At 33.7% G+C, this 19867-nt stretch overlaps 1 protein-coding gene across 2 annotated transcripts in view; it reads right to left on the bottom strand.

The window, feature by feature from the left end:
* Nucleotides 1–19867, bottom strand: part of LOC142354252 (uncharacterized) — a 57824-nt gene that overhangs the window by 35091 nt on the left and 2866 nt on the right. Inside the window, exon 2 of one of the 2 annotated variants that reach the window (XM_075406512.1) lies at nucleotides 9451–9560. In XM_075406512.1, the coding sequence (XP_075262627.1) occupies nucleotides 9451–9490 (40 nt within the window). In that variant the 5' untranslated portion in view covers nucleotides 9491–9560. Of the gene's footprint in view, nucleotides 1–9450; nucleotides 10085–19867 lie in introns of those variants that run through there. The other variant, XM_075406511.1, reaches the window with a different exon arrangement.

The raw sequence follows: 19867 nt of genomic DNA, 5'->3' as shown, positions 1-19867 counted from the left end.
AAACTAAGCCTGTTTACCAAATTTTTATTTGTTATTCTTATCCAAAATAGTTGACTGATCATTACTGGTTAATACAGAACCAAAAAATGGGCGTAATTGACCAATTTGAGCAGATGGATTTCACACGCAATCTTAATACTTTCGTTCTGCCGAAGAGTTTTTTATTCGTTACCGTTGTTTGGCTAGTTTTTCGTCAATATCGGCTGAGAAAACCAGGTAAAAACATCATATCGGATTACTGGAAACTCATGAATACAATATCCAGTTAAATTATGCTCTATGCCTGGATTCCTATTCTTTGACAAAGTGCATATCTTCTCCATTGCTCAGAAACTAATGGTACTGGATGAAAAAATAACATGGATTAAAAGGCAATAACTGAATGCGTCTTTGGTGAAAACAGGCTGAAAAAACGGGATTGGGCAAATTGATAACTGAAATTTTCCCCCTTTTTTCTAATAAAAGGGGGAGGGAATTGACAAAAAACTCCCCTCTTTTTAAAAATGATTTTGGGTTTCGGAGAAAAGTATTTTCTCAGTTTTCACTTAGTTTTTTGGAACAATAGCTGAAACGAGAACAATTAGCAAACGCTAGTTAGGATATCAAAAAATCAATTTCAATATTTAATTTCACAAAACACTCTCAAACTAACTTTGAGTTTTAGAGACCTATTTTGAAAAATTGTTTACGAAAATTGAATTATTTATTGAATTTTAATTGAATTAAACATTGTGCAAAATTCGATGTACAAGCAAAAATATTTACAAAAATTATACATTCGAAACAAATATTGAGTTGTTTAGGCCCAAAAGTTTCTGATTGAAGTTCAAGTTGATTTCGTAGTTCTCCTAGGTCACCTTGCAAATCCGCGAGCTCATTCCAATGTTCGTCCAATTTTAACACTTCATTTGAAGCAGGATTTTTGAGTGTACCTGAGACATTGCATCTGGAAATAAAGAGGGTTCGATCTATACAATATCTGGTATTTCTTAAAAGTTGGTGGTGTTGGCAACGATCAAAACGGTTGTTCACTCTGGATTAGATTTAGCATTATAACCCAAAACCTGCCATTCCCAGCCTTGCTCGATGTTAATAATATGGGGCCACTCAAAGTTCCAGCTCCAGTAGAAGAAGAAGAGAACGAGGACAAATACATGTCCCCATCCGATAAGGAAATCTTGCTAATGAAAATTTGAAGGAGTGTAATTGGAACTGGAGGGAACTCGGGCGAATCTGCATTTTCGAGAAATTGAAGTGCAGTGATGATGATCGATTGAAGCTCATATCATTCTCGGAAGTAGTTGGCTCCGAAACTATCTGCAGGGATTGTGAAATGGTTTCTCCATTTCAAAAGTTGCTTCTTGTCTTTGAGCGATAGTTTGTCCATCTAAGATTTTTGGAGCCGGTTTTGCATTTGAAATCGTGTTATGTCTGCAATAGGGGAAGGAGAAGAGGATGCCATGTAAATAAACCCGGGTGGATAGAATGTTAGATAGAAAATTGATTGAAAATAAAAATTGAAACTGAAAAAGTCCATATTTATAGTTTTCGTTTAATTGATAGTTCTATCTTTTTTTTTGCTGATTGAAATTGATTATAGTTCAGTTTTTAAAACAAGTCATACGTAGCCAAAATTTGAACCTAATCCAAAAACCACTATATTTGAGTTGATCTCAGAAATAATCTTGAACTAATTTTCTCGAAATCGGAATTAATCGCCCTTGATTATATAAACCAACCTCAAATAGGAGCGAGGGGATATTTGCGCATTTAATTATTGACTAAACAAGTAAATATAATCCACACGTTATTGCTTTAAGAAGTTCAGAATTTAAAAAGTAGAAATGCCTTTATATGCTTTGTGAAATCCACTGACAGAATTCTATGTATGCCACTTTGTTTCGTCAGCGTTTTCCGCAAAAATCAAACGTTCTGTGGAAAACACTACAGATTAGTTCAATTTTTCCGTAAGTGAAATCCTTAGGCCAAAAAAAGGGGGAATTTGCACTAAATTATGAGTTTGTATTAACCAGTAAATAGCAAAATACTTCAAAGGAAAGCGACAGGGTACAAATTTGATTTTTAAATTGTATTTCAATTTGCTGTAAACTGTAAATTATTGCTGCTCCATAGATTATTTGGATTTGCATGTAATGCTGACACAACATGCAAAACACAATTTTGTTAAAAAAACCTTCCTCTTTTCTTTTATCAATCAATTTTTCATTATTAGAGTTATTCATTATTTAGATCGATTCATAGACTATTTTTTAAAATACAGATGTTTTTAGCGTTGCCGAATTTTCATTACATGTTTTTTGATTCGATTAAGGAATGATTTAACGTCATTATAAGATAGAGGGCTAGTAAGTTTTTTAAAAGCTGTCTTAAAAATTTAGCTTCTTATTAGCAGCTCTATATACAAATAGTTCATTTAAAAATGAGATGCGGTGAAAAAATTACTCAAATGAATGTAGGCCGACAAAGTCGATTACTCGCCAATTCTATAATGGTCGGACGAACTAGAGAAATTTGGACCAATCAGATCTGTGGACCAATAATATTTAAGCTATAAATTTCTCATTTCTGTTTTGTCGCCTGAGTCGCCTGTCAGTCAAAATTCCTAGAATCGCAGAACACAAAAGTGATCATACAGGTAGTCAAACAAAGTAGAACTTCCAGTCCCATCAACTTCTGGAAACTATAATGGGAAACATCCTAATAAAATTGAATTTTTAGACTTTCTAATATTTATGCATTTTTTGACAATAAATGTTGCTCTTGACCGTTTATGATTTCGTTTTTTGGATTAGTTGATTTAACAGTTCATTTGTTCATCACAGTTTCCCATTTGTTTGCACACTTTTGTTGCAGTGTCAAATTTCGGTCGTAAATCGAATTTTATGAGACAATGTCTTTCTTTGATCATATGAGCATGCATTTTGGTTTTATGAAAGTTTGTTGAAAGGTTAAAAATAAGCCGGTCAGAAAATATTTGTAGTATGACGCGCAAACAAAACGTCACAAAAAATTAAACAAAGTTGTTTTGTTTTTAAGCAATCGATGATGCAATAAAAAAACTCGTTCAAATGACTGATTTGTCAGGTCTAACAACGTGAATAAAAGAAAGAGCGCGTGTTTTTTGACTTTTTACAGCCTGCCTGTCAAGTTTTCGAATTGCCTTTTTGGCCGCCAAGCTATAGACCAATGAACTTCTGTGAGTCAAAATAACCAAATAAAGGGGGAGTCTATATTTGCCCATATTTGCCTAAATGTAATATTCAACACCGAATGATATTAGACAAAGGCATTGAATCTTTTCCTATTAAGCCTTCCAGCTTAGTGGGTGCACAATAATTGCATTCCCTACCAGATAGTAAAACTGGCAAACACTTAGACAGTAAAATTACCGGGAAAAAATCTATATAAACGAAGAGCAACCAGATTCAAAAACTTAAATGAAAATTTTTATTATCAAAATTGTTATATCTCTCAAGAAAAACAATCTTTATTTTATCGGGAACTTAATTATCGGGAACCATCGTATACTTAATTTTTCTTACCCCAGGAGGAGGGGGTGGGCTAAAAGCTCAACTGATTTTTTTGTTCAGTAATTTTTGGCCGACTGATGTATTAAAGCAGAGATATGAGTTGTGTAATAACACAGCTTGTATATCAAGCTAACAAAGTTGCTCCTTCATCAGAGTTTTGGTGCAGCGGTAGCATGCGTGGGCGCTGTTCTGGAGATAGTAGGTGTGAGTCCTCTGAGATCTAATTCTTTAGCAGTATATGGAGTTAGCTACACAGGTTTAGGCCTCGACTTATGAAAAGACCATGCTCGAACAAAAAGTGGCATGAAGAGACCATGTTGGACTCAAACACCCCACGAAAATACTTTAGCTGGACCTAGTCCTCCAGATAGAGTTCAGCTCGTCCAAAGTTTTTGATGCTGGTCTTTAGCTTTACCCGAATATGGTGCTCGACTTTACCTCGACCTAAAATTTTCATGCTGGACCCGAAAAATTTAAATTTGCATTGAAAATTGGTTCTTGCCTATAACGTAGTCAACGGGTTTTAACCGTTCAAACATTTCAATGTTTCTTATATTTGCTCAAAAAAACGAACTGTGCTTTTATAAACATGTTTGAAAAAACAATTTTTAAAATCAAATGAAATAAATGATAACACATTAAAATCATTGCGGTGAAATGTCGATTGTTAGCGCTCTGTTAGCTAGTTGAATTCAGCCGAATAAATTCGGTATATTAGTTAATTGTGAAAACTAATTTATCTTAAGAAGTCAATATTTCTTATGAGTTTTAGGCGAAATGCCACCTTTTACTTGAAGGTTGACTGCCTGTTGCAACGCTAGTTTGGTGTTGCTGGTAGGTGTTACATATCAAATAATAAAAATTATAGAGAAGTTAACTTTATTAATCCCACAAAATGCGATCCTCAACTCGTGAAAAACCAATGCTCGAGAGACCATGCTCGACCTTAATCTGCTATGAAAAAACCTTATCGTGAACCATGAAAAGACTTTAACTCGACTTTAGTTAGGAGCTGGACCGTGTATTTATAGTCAATACTGTACTCCACTACTAAAATTATAAAGTCTTTTCATAAGTCGGGGTCTAAACCTGGGTAATAACACGGTTGGGTTGTTACAGTTGTATCAATAGAAAACCTGTCTAGCGTATGATGTTTTGATAGGAGAGTTTTTTTGAGTTTCAGTTTTCTGATAAGTTCTATAGGTTTATATGTTTCTGAACTTTTGGCTGATTTTCACCTTTTTGTTCCCTTTTTTTCCAAACCATTCCCCCGGTATTAATAATTTGGTTGAACTTTTGAAGATGTACTGGATTTTCACAAAAAATAGACGCAAATCAGCCTATTTTGGGGAAATATGTGAAAAACATAAACAGACTATTTTGCGCAATACCCAAAAAGTTTGATAGGAGAGTTTTTTTGAGTTTCAGTTTTCTGATAAGTTCTATAGGTTTATATGTTTCTGAACATTTGGCTGATTTTCACCTTTTTGTTCCCTTTTTTTCCAAACCATTCCCCCGGTATTAATAATTTGGTTGAACTTTTGAAGATGTACTGGATTTACACAAAAAATAGACGCAAATCAGCCTATTTTGGGGAAATATGTGAAAAACATAAACAGACTATTTTGCGCAATACCCAAAAAGTTTAACTGTTCTCAAGTTCTCTGGAGCGGTTTGGCTCTACTATTATTGCAAATGATTTTGCGAATTTTTAAACAATTCAACCCTTTTCTTTAAATTGATGAAAATAATCTTTTTTAGCTAAACTTTAAATCTGAAAATCCACTAAAAACTAGTGTCATCCTTTTACACAATTCAGTCTCACAAAAATCTGTAAATATTACAGTCGTTCATCAGTTTTGGTCTATATATTTCCGCTTGATATAAACAATTAACTTGACGCAAGGAGCAACAAAAGACGGTATCCCCAGACGAACACCAACGGTTATCTTGTAAGATCTTGCAGATTCTTGCAAATAACGTTTATCTTGCAAGACTCTTGCAGACAACGTTTATCTTGCAAGATCCAAGATCCGGAAGTTTATCTTGCAAGAAACTTGCAAGTATCTTGCAAGATAATCGTCTCAAAAACTCAGCAGTTTTAAACTTGAAGACAGTCAAAAATGTTAATCTAACGTTTTCCGTAGCTGTTTGTTTACTTTGAAATTAAACTATGGGTTACATATGTAACCCATAATTTAATTTCAAAGTAAATAAACAGACAAAACATGGTCTACAGTGAGCAAAAACGGTGAGTGAACTTAGACAAATTATGCAATGCAACATTATTTGACCTGCAGGAAGTAAATTTCAATTGATATGAATCCACTTTTTGGACTAAAAGTTAGATTAAAAAAACCTCTTTTTGTGGAAAGTTAAATGGTTTGGTTTTTGACAAATTTTGGAGAAACTGTTCACAGCTTTTCGAAATCTAACTTTTATAGAACAAACATCTTTACTGCGACGGTGTTGCTTCGTTCAGCTAAGTTTTCGCTTCTTTTTTCATATTTAGGTAATCTCGTTTTCAGAAAAAAAGGCAGTCAGAATTCAATGAAAATAATCATAAGAATCAGTTATGAATTTGAAGTTGAACCGCAACGTTTTGAAAAATACCGTTGAGCAAACAGTTACCAATCAATGTCCACAGTTTTTTTCTGTTCTTTTTTGTTTACTATTCTTTCTATCATGTGTTCATCTGCAATTTTTTATTGTTGAAAACTTTGTTTTTGAATTTCGATAGAATGGTTAGAAATACATCATAACTTAACAAACGAATATTATATCAAAAATTGTTTGCAATATTCAAATAAATTTTTTACCCCGAGAAAGAAATGTTTATTTTCTGTGTCCTAAAATTGCCAAAGAGGACGGCCAGAAAACTGATGCTATGAAATTCTTCAAAAAGCCGAAAAGTATAAATTGATGTTTGCAACGTTTGAAAACAATTCTGGCAACAGACGTTTGCGATCAAACAGTTTAGAGAAACAATTTGATCAGTAGGATGAGGTAAATATTGACAGTTTCTAACAGTACAAAAATTTTCACGAAAACCTATTTTTCAAAGCTCTACTCTAGGTCAATAAAATAACTATCAAAGATAATATATCATACCTTGAAAACAATTTTTTGGTCCAGATAATTTCCAGATGAGAAGGGTCGGAATCTTATGTGCAACCAAATTTTATCCGGTCACTTTTTCGAGTTGTATTTGCGTATTAACTTAAAAGATTAATAAATCCTATAGTATACATATATATATATATATATATATATATATATAAATATATTTCACTACAATGTCCTCTACTGATTTAATCAATATTTTAATCATTAGTGCAAGCAGAAGTTTCGTTGATAAACTTGAAGATCAAAAGGCATATGAGAGCGCCAAAAACATAAATCGAAATTTCACGAAAGTTCCAACACAACAAATTTCAACGAATAGTCATTATTTCAGCCAACATAGACAAACGTAGCAAAAAAATTCCTGAAATATAATCATAATCAATTGAAAGTAATGAAGAAATGTGACCCATTGACCTGACCACGAGAAAATATTACTAAGAAGAGCCAAACAGGCAAAAAATATTCTTTAAATTTAAAAAAAACTTCAAAAAGGCTTTTGGATTGTAGATAATTATGGTGTAAGTATTGAAAATCAGATGTTTTATCCAAAACGCAAAAGCGGGGAAAAAATGCGGGCAGTTGAAAGATATCTTCGACAAATAAAAAGTACAATAGGAAAAGAGTTGATAAAACTAAAAGAAATAATTTCTTGTTCAGCTCATGAAAAACAAGATTTAGAAAAATCTATGCAGGACCATAAATATGACAAACAAAATTTAGAAATTGTTATGCAAATTAATTAATCATAATTTAAACTTTTTCAATACTGATTTTTTTTTAAAAAATGGCAATTTCTTGCCGCATATTGCAAAATAACTTTAACTTAGATAAAGGCTAGTGAAAACATTGCAGTACATATATGAGACAAACAGAAGCAAAGTAGTTGGCTGAAACGTTTTCAATAAACTACCTGTGGAAAAGTCACAGCAGTCAAAAAAGCAATCTGCAGAGAAAGAAGTTTTACTGGCCCCTAAAAATTGCAAAACTCAAAAACTGGCAACATATTTCCAAAAACTAAATATGGCAAAACTCAATGAAAAATTTTTGCATAAGCAATATATATATATATATATATATATATATATATATATATATATACTATAAAGTAACAAACGAAAAGTAAGGATGCTTGCACAAATACTCGAACAACTTGCACAACTCTGATCTTCGTAAACTGTAATTTTTAAAGAGCCGGGAGAATTCGAAAAAATCAAAAGCCGACATTTTGACCTCATAATTAGGCCTCCATAGCTCTTTGCGCAGGGTTAGCAGCTAATGAAGAACCAAAGTAAACTTAATGTCTGTAATGCATTTTAATGACCTGTGTGAGTTATTTGTTTATCACGTTTCCGAAGCGAAGTCATCCAAAAATTAAGTAAACCAATGCAATCTAAAATCAGTGGACATTGACTATATAATTACAAAGCGGACTGGTCATTGCAATTCTTTTTTCCTAATCTCATTTCCATCTTTTCAGGATACAACTGCAGTGAAAATTTTTATTCCAAAATTTAATAAATTTCACACTAGTTCTCCCTGGAGGCAAATTGAGTTAATTTGATGAATAAGGTATTCATCATGTTTAGGTACGTTTTGGCGTCAGATTGGTTTTAGGTATGACATTTTATTGATGTAATTACTCTACTTCTCCAGTTCTTCACGAGCAAAATGGAAAGATTTGCACCCCCCTCCAAAATATCCCGAACTTGAGTCTCAGAGCATTTCAGCGCTGAACCAGCAAGTTTCAACCGTAAAAACTTAATTCAGTTCTGAAACATTGCACCTCCAGAATATTCTAAGTTTCTTTATGTGCAGTTTCTATTCATTTTGATTACATTGAGGTCTTAGAGTTCGCTCAGACTAAACTTATCTTGCAGAGTCTGCAAATTACTCATACCCCAAAAATAAGTCTGAGCAGAATAATGTCATACAATTGCAGCTTATAACTGGTAATTACTATATTAGTATACACGCAATTTATACACAAACTAGTGTGTAGGAAATTACCAAAAAGCTCATTTTGCATAGTGGTTAAGTCTTGATGCGCAAATTAAATGTTAAAACGTTAAAGCCCACGCGGGAGTTCGAGTCGCATATGAAGGAAACCTTGTTGGAGGGAGTTAAACTGAACATATTACTTTTAATTCTGTAAAATTTACGCAAAAATCAGGACTGGTCATTGTAAATTGTGATATGAACAGAGTACTGAACATCCTAAAAAACAGAATGTCTCTAGACTAATTCAGCGCTGATTTATTCTGCCACCAACCTCCTGGTAATCATTTCTGAGGCCTCTGAATTGAGATTTAGTAAATCAAGTGCCCAATCCACACATGAAAATGAAGCAAGTCTTAAAAATGTAAGAATATAACCTTCATGTAGCTTGTAATAGTTCAAAAATTAAAATTCAGGAGTCTTGATTGATGTCGGAATTAAACACAGTGTTTTTAAATAATATTACAGTTAAACGATATGTTTTATGTGTCATATATGATCTTCTATCAGTGCTAAGAAATTTTTTCCACTTCAATAGAAAATACAAATTATACAGTTTTTCGGCTTTTAAATTTTTTGTATGATCCCTGTATGGTTTCTAGGAAATCAAATATAATCCATGTATGACTACCATACTCGTATATAACCTTTACAGTTCCGAATAAGTCGATGTTGACAATGCAAAGAACACTTTGCTAAACTGATCTAGAAATTCTCTTATTAACCGTTTCAAACTCAAACAAATGTATGTAAAAAATTTGTTAAGCTTCCAACTCACCCGATGGTACGAAGAAAACAACCGCAATGATGGTAAGCATTTCTGTAATCAATTTAAAGAAAATATTTTGAATTAATGCTTCAATTTTAGCCCCTCCTTTTTTGTTCACACTTCAATACAGTGACGATAATTGATAATCTTTTTCCGCCGCCGTGCATCAAAAATCAAGTCAGTTTTTCCCGTTTTTTCCCTGAAAACCTCAAGCTTCTGGGGAGCGATAAGAGAAACAGACAAACTGAATATGTTGAATTGTTGCGATAATCAAAAGCAAAAAATTTTTCTTCAACAATTTAAGCAATAAACCAATATTTTGTCGTCATTTTTCCTCAGCCTACAAAAAATTTTACGAAAATTTTTGTTAGTTTATCGTTCTATAGATTTTCTCTTCCAACGCACCTTTGCCGAATATGGTTTTACGCGTGACTAAATAGCGGAGGAGCTTAAATATTTCGACTGGTGTTTTATCTCAATGACTAAATTTTAGAATCTAGACAAAAATGTGCTTGACTTTTTGATTGTGAGGCATACGCCGAATTGATTTCTCTAATCGACTGTCAATCAGTTATAATAGATTACTTGGTTAAAAGAGATATAATAATAATCCATTATGGCTTAGAAAACCAGGTGTAGATTTTTGATCTGTTTCATAGCTGATTTATCCAACTATAAGGGACAAAATTGGCTGGAAATTAGAGTAGAAATTTAAAGAAAAATGATAAAATTTTTTATCAAATCTTTGAATTTTACCGATATAGAAGCCAGCGAACATTGATGATTAGAGTACGGCTAGCTTTTTTGCAAACGTACTTATCGTTATCTTCATTATGAATAATTCGTTCAAAAAAATTGTCAATGAAATTAAATTTTGCACTCAAAGCTAATATATGCCATAAACGCGGCTAAGAAAATCAACTGGTGCGATAAATCACCGCTATCACTTCTAAAAACTTCGGGCGTTTTGCGTTAAAAAATATTTTCACAGCTATTTAACATTTTACATTATTTCTCTGCAAAACCTCGACTAGTTTTTAAATAATAATTCTCAGCAGGTTTATACTAAATTCATAAGTAGTTAGATATAATTATAAGTTTGTAATTGGTCGAGTATTCTTTATTTGAGAAATTATTGCGGAAAAAAATTCTTAGTGTTAACTTAAGTTAAAACTATGAAATACTTTTTAATCATTATTCTCAGAACAGCCATTTTTGAGCAAATTTGGAAAACTTAGCAAACACTTTTAATGAATGAAGTTATTTCACAAATAAAACAAAACTCTAAAAGCGAGAGCAACTTAGAGGAGATTTTCTAACGAAAATTGAACCAAAAATTTGGGAAATCGATTTTCCTTCTTGAGATAAAAGTAAGTCGAGAAAGGAAGTGGATATTTAATTGGATTATTTAACAGGAAACGGTTTTACTTCTTATCGTGAGACAACCTATTAAAGACGAAAATTAAAAATGCAATTATTAAATTACTACCAACCCCTTTTTGCATATATAGAAACATTAATATTAAAGAAATAAAGTGCATTGCAGGCGAAAAAGGGGGCTGGTTGAATAAAAATCCAATAGCCCCCTCCCCCCGATTCAAGAATAATTGAAGCCAGTAAATCATTATTTTTCAAAAGTTGAAAACTCTATCTTTGATCCAAAACCTTCATTCCATCAGACGCAAAAGCACAAAAAAACTGGTGCCGTTCTCAAAGTTTTTGGCCCAAAACACATTAGAAGAAGCCGATTTATATAATCAATCGATAACTTTTTGTAAATTTTGATCGAAGGATACATTTGACATACAAAGATATGAATGGTATCAATAGAAAGCCCATTGAGAACCGAATGTTCTAACTGCAGTTGCTTTTTAAATTAACCACTTTTTCGTTTAGTTATTGAGGTATTCAGAAGTTTTCCGAAAAATTGTCCCCTTTTGATTGTTTTTTATCTCATGTTCACTTAATCTTCGTTCTGGGACGTTTTGGGAACAGGTCCAGGACTAAATGTTAAAATTATATTTTCGCTGCTAACTCATAATAGGTTTGTGAAAAAAATGTGCTTGATTCATACACAAATAGACAAATTGCTGAGTGTCTCGCTGTGATTTAAACAAAATATTGTGAGGTACGTTTAAATCTAATGTTCTTGACCATTTAATTTATTGATATAGGTTGTGTTTCACATAAAAAACGTTTGAATTTGGGTGACGACCTGCTTTAGTGAAATTTATGAACTATCTGTTATTGAAGACTTCTTCTTAGGAGTCGTCAAAATAGAGGACGACAGTTCTCACTATTTTGCACAATATTTAAATTTTTGCTTTTTTTTGAATAGATTATTAGTGGTTTTTCGGTAGCCTCTGTGTATTTTGGCTGAATTTTCTGCAAGGAAACCGAATGTTTTCCAGATTTAGGATGAAACCTGTTCCTTGAAAGCAATTTGAATACTAATTCTGTTTAGCCTGATCCCAAGAGCCCTAACACTGCCATGAAAAAGCGACCCTCTCTTGTTATAATCTTATTCATAGCCTAAGGTTAGGTAAGAAACACACAAACTAAACATGATTAAAAAGATATCCGAACTGAATTTTGTTAGCAACTGGGTTTAAGAATAGTCAATTTGGATATAACAAAAGTAAATAGCAGTCGTATTACAAACGCTTGTACAAAAAACACAACTTCAGACCTCGACAGCGTTGTTTTAATGCAAAATGCTGAGAGAATTTAGCACTGCTCTTCCTTCAAAGTGCGATTTCTCAAATACAGTGTCGAATTGATCAACTATGACTTCTTCCACTTCAAAAACTGGAATATTTTTGCAAAAAAAACGAAATTAAAGAAATCATTCTATCAAATAAGTTAGTTGATAGCAGTTATAATCACTCAAAAAATTTTCCAAATGAACCATAAAGCACTCATTTCCTCTGTCAGTTTTTCGTAGTTAATTATTAAAAGCCATTTTTTCCGGGCCAAACTTGGGTCATGTTTTTGATAATCTTCACCAGTAGGGCCTTTGGGCAAAAGAAGTTGTTCCGAGGAGAGACATTGAGATGAAACGCTTGGATTCTGCTTATTTCACTGAAGAAAAGGTTTTTTAATAGTAAATGAGCTGAGTGAACAAGCAAACTTCTTCTTCGGCGAGCGTTTTTGGAAGCAAGAAAAACTTTCGCTTAAGATAATGGTTCCCAGTCTTTATTGCTTCGTCTCTCGAACGGAAAGCTTCATCCGTCCGGCGTTGTCAACTCGCAAATAGTCGAACTCGGCAATATGGGTGCTTCCTCTTTCGTCATTTTGTCGATTTGTAAATCAAGAACGGGATTGTTGTGCAAGTCCGAAAATAAATCAATCTTTTCCTATTCTTTAGCGTAAAAACTGCTGGTTGATTCCCCCACGGGTTTAATAATTTTTGTAATATTTTTTCGCGGATAGTTTTCTATTTCCAGGTCAATCCGTGTATTTTTTGGTCAGCCAACAAATAATAAGTTTCTGAGTTTTGACCGAGGCGAAGTCGTTGTAGTTTTTTGTACAAAAGTCAAGTTTTTTGAGAAGGAAATTCTCCTTTTTTATGACAAAACTCTCAAAGTCTAGCACAACTGATTTTCTACTAAACCTTTGAAAAATTGGGGAAAAAACGAGAAAAAGCTTAAAGTATAGTGTCAGGAAAAACACGGAAAGATTGGCATTGAAACGGGTGTCATTTTATATGGGAGCTTGAATGCGTAACCGGGTCCAAAGTTGTATTTTCTGGACGAAGCCACCGGCATTGTGCTGTAGTTTGATTTAATCTGAGAACGAACACATCCAAATCTGTAGGGAAAACAATAAAAAATATAAAATTAATATCTAGCTTTTGAATGCGGACAAAAATCTCAACTAGAGAAACTTTACAAAGAAATTCTTTGTTTAAGGGCACAAACTAATCTTATTTTTACATCTTCATTGTTGTCTTCTTTGAACCATGTCATTTTTTTCGGGAGAAGAAGCCAGTCCCAATTCATAAACAATAGCATAAAAAACCTAAAAACAGAGAAAGTCTTCATTAGAAAACAAGAGTTACAAAGGCAATGAATGGAGAACAATCAATTACTTGGCGCTACCAAACGGCTTCTTGGATTACATCCCTTCATGCGGACTAATGAAGGCGCTGATGAAAAGAAAGCAAAACACGATTGATCAAGTTACAAGATAAAGTAAATTTCCATTCGATCCGGAGACGAAAGATGAAAATTTGAGGAAAAATCTTAACGACTTTGATGATAAATAGATTCCTCAACAAAAACCAGGAAAACTACAGGAGGGAAATGGTAAATATCGAGCGTTTTTATAAAATCCTGACAGACCAAAACATTCTATTATGAAAATTCTACCCCACTCTCCGTTGCCTGACACAACTCCAACTCCTTCAACTCCTGAAGCGTCACGTATTACATTAATTGCAAGCAGAAACGCCTCTAGTCAGCCTTTGCGTTGCTCTGAAGAAGCGCAAACTTGATCCAACCTATACAACTTAAAGAACTAGAGACCAACCAATCTTTGATTTTGGTTTTTGTTCTTGTTAATATCTGTTTGTTAGTTTCTATTGTGCCGTGTGAGAGTTTTTCTTTGAAATGCTGCGTTTAGTTTTTGCACACATTGGTCAATATTATCATTGGTCAACTAGAACTTCAATTCCGTATTTTTAAATAAAGTATAAGGGAATGACCTTCTGTCAAAAAAGCAATACTTCTTCGCTAAACACAAACAAAAACGTTTCACAACACTTTAGGCTAGACTAAGAAAAATGGAAAACACGATTTTTTGAAAACACACTTGTTTTCAAGGGACACTACAAAAAAATAGCCTTTCCTAAACTCGGCAGCCAAGCACATAGAAGAGCTCTCTGGTGTAATGGGATCGTACCTTTCTCTATGATAAGAAAAAACACATGTTGGACCAAGTAATAGACAGACTAACGCTTTCTAACCCTTGGCAGCCAGTTATTGAAGAGGTGTCTCGGATAAAAAACAAAACAACATGTTTACATAAGTGTAAAGGAAAGATTTCAATTACGCTAATTTGGTAGACGTAGAAACCAATTCTGTATCAAGCTCGAGCATGAGCATGTGCTGATAAACACTTACTGACATATGAACGGGATTGCCATCAGACTTTTCCTCTCTAAAAGGCAACAGTTGAGTTATTGATGTGCGGTGGAATATCACCATATATATTTCTCTACCAAGTATTTGAATACAACGCTCTATTGCATTTTTTGTTTTGACAACAATGCAGAGCAGAATTCAATCTCATATTAGTCTTCTTAAATAAAAGTTTCTCAAAAATTTATAACATAACCCGATTTATAATGCAAATAACATGTTTAAACTTCAATAAATTTGCAGTAATCTTTGTTTTCACATTTTAGCAGCATTCACTTGTTTGTATTAACAACTCATAACAATATTTGGAGAGCTACTTTTACTGAAAAATAACAGTTGCTCCTTTCTTGAACTCCTTATTACTGGAAATTACTAGCATAAATTTGTCCAAATTTACACATGAGCTTATCTCAAAATTCTGCAACCGTATTCCAAAACTAACTGTCCCATTTAAAAAAACAGGTATATGAATAATTTTACCGAACTTTTTCAGGGTACTTTTTTAGTGATTGTCGTAACATTTAATATCCTTTTGCTCGTCGCTTTTGTCAAGTCTACCTATATTTTGTCTTGATTTTGCGCAAGCTTGTATTATTTTTCATTTTTAAAGCTGACTTTGACGCCGATAGCGTTCGCTTGGCTATCAGACATAACGTTTTTTCCAAGTGAAGTCTTTCTGCTTAAAATTTTGCAGATTTCTAATCTGAGGTCACACACTAACATGGGTAACATATAGTCAATAGAACTATAGAATTAAAAAGAAATGTGGATAAAACCACCAAAAAGTAAGTGTAATTTTTTTGCTGTCCAAGTTTAGCATTTTATGGCACTCTATCACACGCAGCCAGACTTGCTTTTAATTCACAACTTAAAAACCGAGAAACCTCTATTCTGATTTAAAAAGGATACCGATTTTTAAATTTTGGATTAGAATTTTTTTGACACCCAGGAGGCAAAACTTTTCAAGTTTTCCGCGCCTCCAGAAACACGTATCACCCCCCCCCCCCGTGACATTACGTGAATTTGGGCTGACTACTAACCTATATTAAAACCAAAATCCCATTACATCCCTTCATGCAGACTAATGAAGGCGCTGATGAAAAGAAAGCAAAACACGATTGATCAAGTTACAAGATAAAGTAAATTTCCATTCGATCCGGAGACGAAAGATGAAATTTTGAGGAAAAACCTTAACGACTTTGATGATAAATAGATTCCTCAACAAAAACCAGGAAAACTACAGGAGGGAAATGATAAATATCGAGCGTTTTTATAAAATCCTGACAGACCAAAACATTCTATTATGAAAATTCTACCCCACTCTCCGTTGCCTGACACAACTCCAACTCCTTCAACTCTTGAAGCGTCACGTATTACATTAATTGCAAGCAGAAACGCCTCTAGTCAGCCTTTGCGTTGCTCTGAAGAAGCGCAAACTTGATCCAACCTATACAACTTAAAGAACTAGAGACCAACCAATCTTTGATTTTGGTTTTTGTTCTTGTTAATATCTGTTTATTAGTTTCTATTGTGCCGTGTGAGAGTTTTTCTTTGAAATGCTGCGTTTAGTTTTTGCACACATTGGTCAATATTATCATTGGTCAACTAAAACTTCAATTCCGTATTTTTAAATAAAGTATAAGGGAATGACCTTCTGTCAAAAAAGCAATACTTCTTCGCTAAACACAAACAAAAACGTTTCACAACACTTTTGGCTAGACTAAGAAAAATAGAAAACACGATTTTTTGAAAACACACTTGTTTCCAAGGGACACTACAAAAAATAGCCTTTCCTAAACTCGGCAGCCAAGCACATAGAAGAGCTCTCTGGTGTAATGGGATCGTACCTTTCTCTATGATAAGAAAAAACACATGTTGGACCAAGTAATAGACAGACTAACGCTTTCTAACCCTTGGCAGCCAGTTATTGAAGAGGTGTCTCGGATAAAAAACAAAACAACATGTTTACATAAGTGTAAAGGAAAGATTTCAATTACGCTAATTTGGTAGACGTAGAAACCAATTCTGTATCAAGCTCGAGCATGAGCATGTGCTGATAAACACTTACTGACATATGAACGGGATTGCCATCAGACTTTTCCTCTCTAAAAGGCAACAGTTGAGTTATTGATGTGCGGTGGAATATCACCATATATATTTCTCTACCAAGTATTTGAATACAACGCTCTATTGCATTTTTTGTTTTGACAACAATGCAGAGCAGAATTCAATCTCATATTAGTCTTCTTAAATAAAAGTTTCTCAAAAATTTATAACATAACCCGATTTATAATGCAAATAACATGTTTAAACTTCAATAAATATGCAGTAATCTTTGTTTTCACATTTTAGCAGCATTCACTTGTTTGTATTAACAACTCATAACAATATTTGGAGAGCTACTTTTACTGAAAAATAACAGTTGCTCCTTTCTAGAACTCCTTATTACTGGAAATTACTAGCATAAATTTGTCCAAATTTACACATGAGCTTATCTCAAAATTCTGCAACCGTATTCCAAAACTAACTGTCCCATTTAAAAAAACAGGTATATGAATAATTTTACCGAACTTTTTCAAGGTACTTTTTTAGTGATTGTCGTAACATTTCATATCCTTTTGCTCGTCGCTTTTGTCAAGTCTACCTATATTTTGTCTTGATTTTGCGCAAGCTTGTTTTCTTTTTCATTTTTAAAGCTGACTTTGACGCCGATAGCGTTCGCTTGGCTATCAGACATAACGTTTTTTCCAAGTGAAGTCTTTCTGCTTAAAATTTTGCAGATTTCTAATCTGAGGTCACACACTAACATGGGTAACATATAGTCAATAGAACTATAGAATTAAAAACAAATGTGGATAAAACCACCAAAAAGTAAGCGTAATTTTTTTGCTGTCCAAGTTTAGCATTTTATGGCACTCTATCACACGCAGCCAGACTTGCTTTTAATTCACAACTTAAAAACCGAGAAACCTCTATTCTGATTTAAAAAGGATACCGATTTTTAAATTTTGGATTAGAATTTTTTTGGCACCCAGGACGGCAAAACTTTTCAAGTTTTCCGCGCCTCCAGAAACACGTATCACCCCCCCCCCCCGTGACATTACGTGAATTTGGGCTGACTACTAACCTATATTAAAACCAAAATCCCATTACATCCCTTCATGCAGACTAATGAAGGCGCTGATGAAAAGAAAGCAAAACACGATTGATCAAGTTACAAGATAAAGTAAATTTCCATTCGATCCGGAGACGAAAGATGAAATTTTGAGGAAAAACCTTAACGACTTTGATGATAAATAGATTCCTCAACAAAAACCAGGAAAACTACAGGAGGGAAATGGTAAATATCGAGCGTTTTTATAAAATCCTGACAGACCAAAACATTCTATTATGAAAATTCTACCCCACTCTCCGTTGCCTGACACAACTCCAACTCCTTCAACTCCTGAAGCGTCACGTATTACATTAATTGCAAGCAGAAACGCCTCTAGTCAGCCTTTGCGTTGCTCTGAAGAAGCGCAAACTTGATCCAACCTATACAACTTAAAGAACTAGAGACCAACCAATCTTTGATTTTGGTTTTTGTTCTTGTTAATATCTGTTTGTTAGTTTCTATTGTGCCGTGTGAGAGTTTTTCTTTGAAATGCTGCGTTTAGTTTTTGCACACATTGGTCAATATTATCATTGGTCAACTAAAACTTCAATTCCGTATTTTGAAATAAAGTATAAGGGAATGACCTTCTGTCAAAAAAGCAATACTTCTTCGCTTAACACAAACAAAAACGTTTCATAACACTTTTGGCTAGACTAAGAAAAATGGAAAACACGATTTTTTGAAAACACACTTGTTTTCAAGGGACACTACAAAAAAATAGCCTTTCCTAAACTCGGCAGCCAAGCACATAGAAGAGCTCTCTGGTGTAATGGGATCGTACCTTTCTCTATGATAAGAAAAAACACATGTTGGACCAAGTAATAGACAGACTAACGCTTTCTAACCCTTGGCAGCCAGTTATTGAAGAGGTGTCTCGGATAAAAAACAAAACAACATGTTTACATAAGTGTAAATGAAAGATTTCAATTACGCTAATTTGGTAGACGTAGAAACCAATTCTGTATCAAGCTCGAGCATGAGCATGTGCTGATAAACACTTACTGACATATGAACGGGATTGCCATCAGACTTTTCCTCTCTAAAAGGCAACAGTTGAGTTATTGATGTGCGGTGGAATATCACCATATATATTTCTCTACCAAGTATTTGAATACAACGCTCTATTGCATTTTTTGTTTTGACAACAATGCAGAGCAGAATTTAATCTCATATTAGTCTTCTTAAATAAAAGTTTCTCAAAAATTTATAACATAACCCGATTTATAATGCAAATAACATGTTTAAACTTCAATAGATTTGCAGTAATCTTTGTTTTCACATTTTAGCAGCATTCACTTGTTTGTATTAACAACTCATAACAATATTTGGAGAGCTACTTTTACTGAAAAATAACAGTTGCTCCTTTCTAGAACTCCTTATTACTGGAAATTACTAGCATAAATTTGTCCAAATTTACACATGAGCTTATCTCAAAATTCTGCAACCGTATTCCAAAACTAACTGTCCCATTTAAAAAAATAGGTATATGAATATTTTTACCGAACTTTTTCAAGGTACTTTTTTAGTGATTGTCGTAACATTTCATATCCTTTTGCTCGTCGCTTTTGTCAAGTCTACCTATATTTTGTCTTGATTTTGCGCAAGCTTGTTTTCTTTTTCATTTTTGAAGCTGACTTTGACGCCGATAGAGTTCGCTTGGCTAACAGACATAACGTTTTTTTCCAAGTGAAGTCTTTCTGCTTAAAATTTTGCAGATTTCTAATCTGAGGTCACACACTAACATGGGTAACATATAGTCAATAGAACTATAGAATTAAAAACAAATGTGGATAAAACCACCAAAAAGTAATTGTAATTTTTTTGCTGTCCAAGTTTAGCATTTTATGGCACTCTATCACACGCAGCCAGACTTGCTTTTAATTCACAACTTAGAAACCGAGAAACCTCTATTCTGATTTAAAAAGGATACCGATTTTTCAATTTTGAATTAGAATTTTTTTGACACCCAGGACGGCAAAACTTTTCAAGTTTTCCGCGCCTCCAGAAACACGTATCACCCCCCCCCCCCCGTGACATTACGTGAATTTGGGCTGACTACTAACCTATATTAAAATCAAAATCCCATTACATCCCTTCATGCAGACTAATGAAGGCGCTGATGAAAAGAAGG

The sequence above is a fragment of the Convolutriloba macropyga genome, chromosome 15 (genome assembly GCF_964194025.1).
Source record: "Convolutriloba macropyga chromosome 15, txConMacr16.3, whole genome shotgun sequence".
Taxonomy (NCBI): domain Eukaryota; kingdom Metazoa; phylum Xenacoelomorpha; order Acoela; family Convolutidae; genus Convolutriloba; species Convolutriloba macropyga.
The sequence above is the reverse complement of the archived record's forward strand: the minus strand, read 5'-3'. Positions and strand labels throughout refer to the sequence as shown.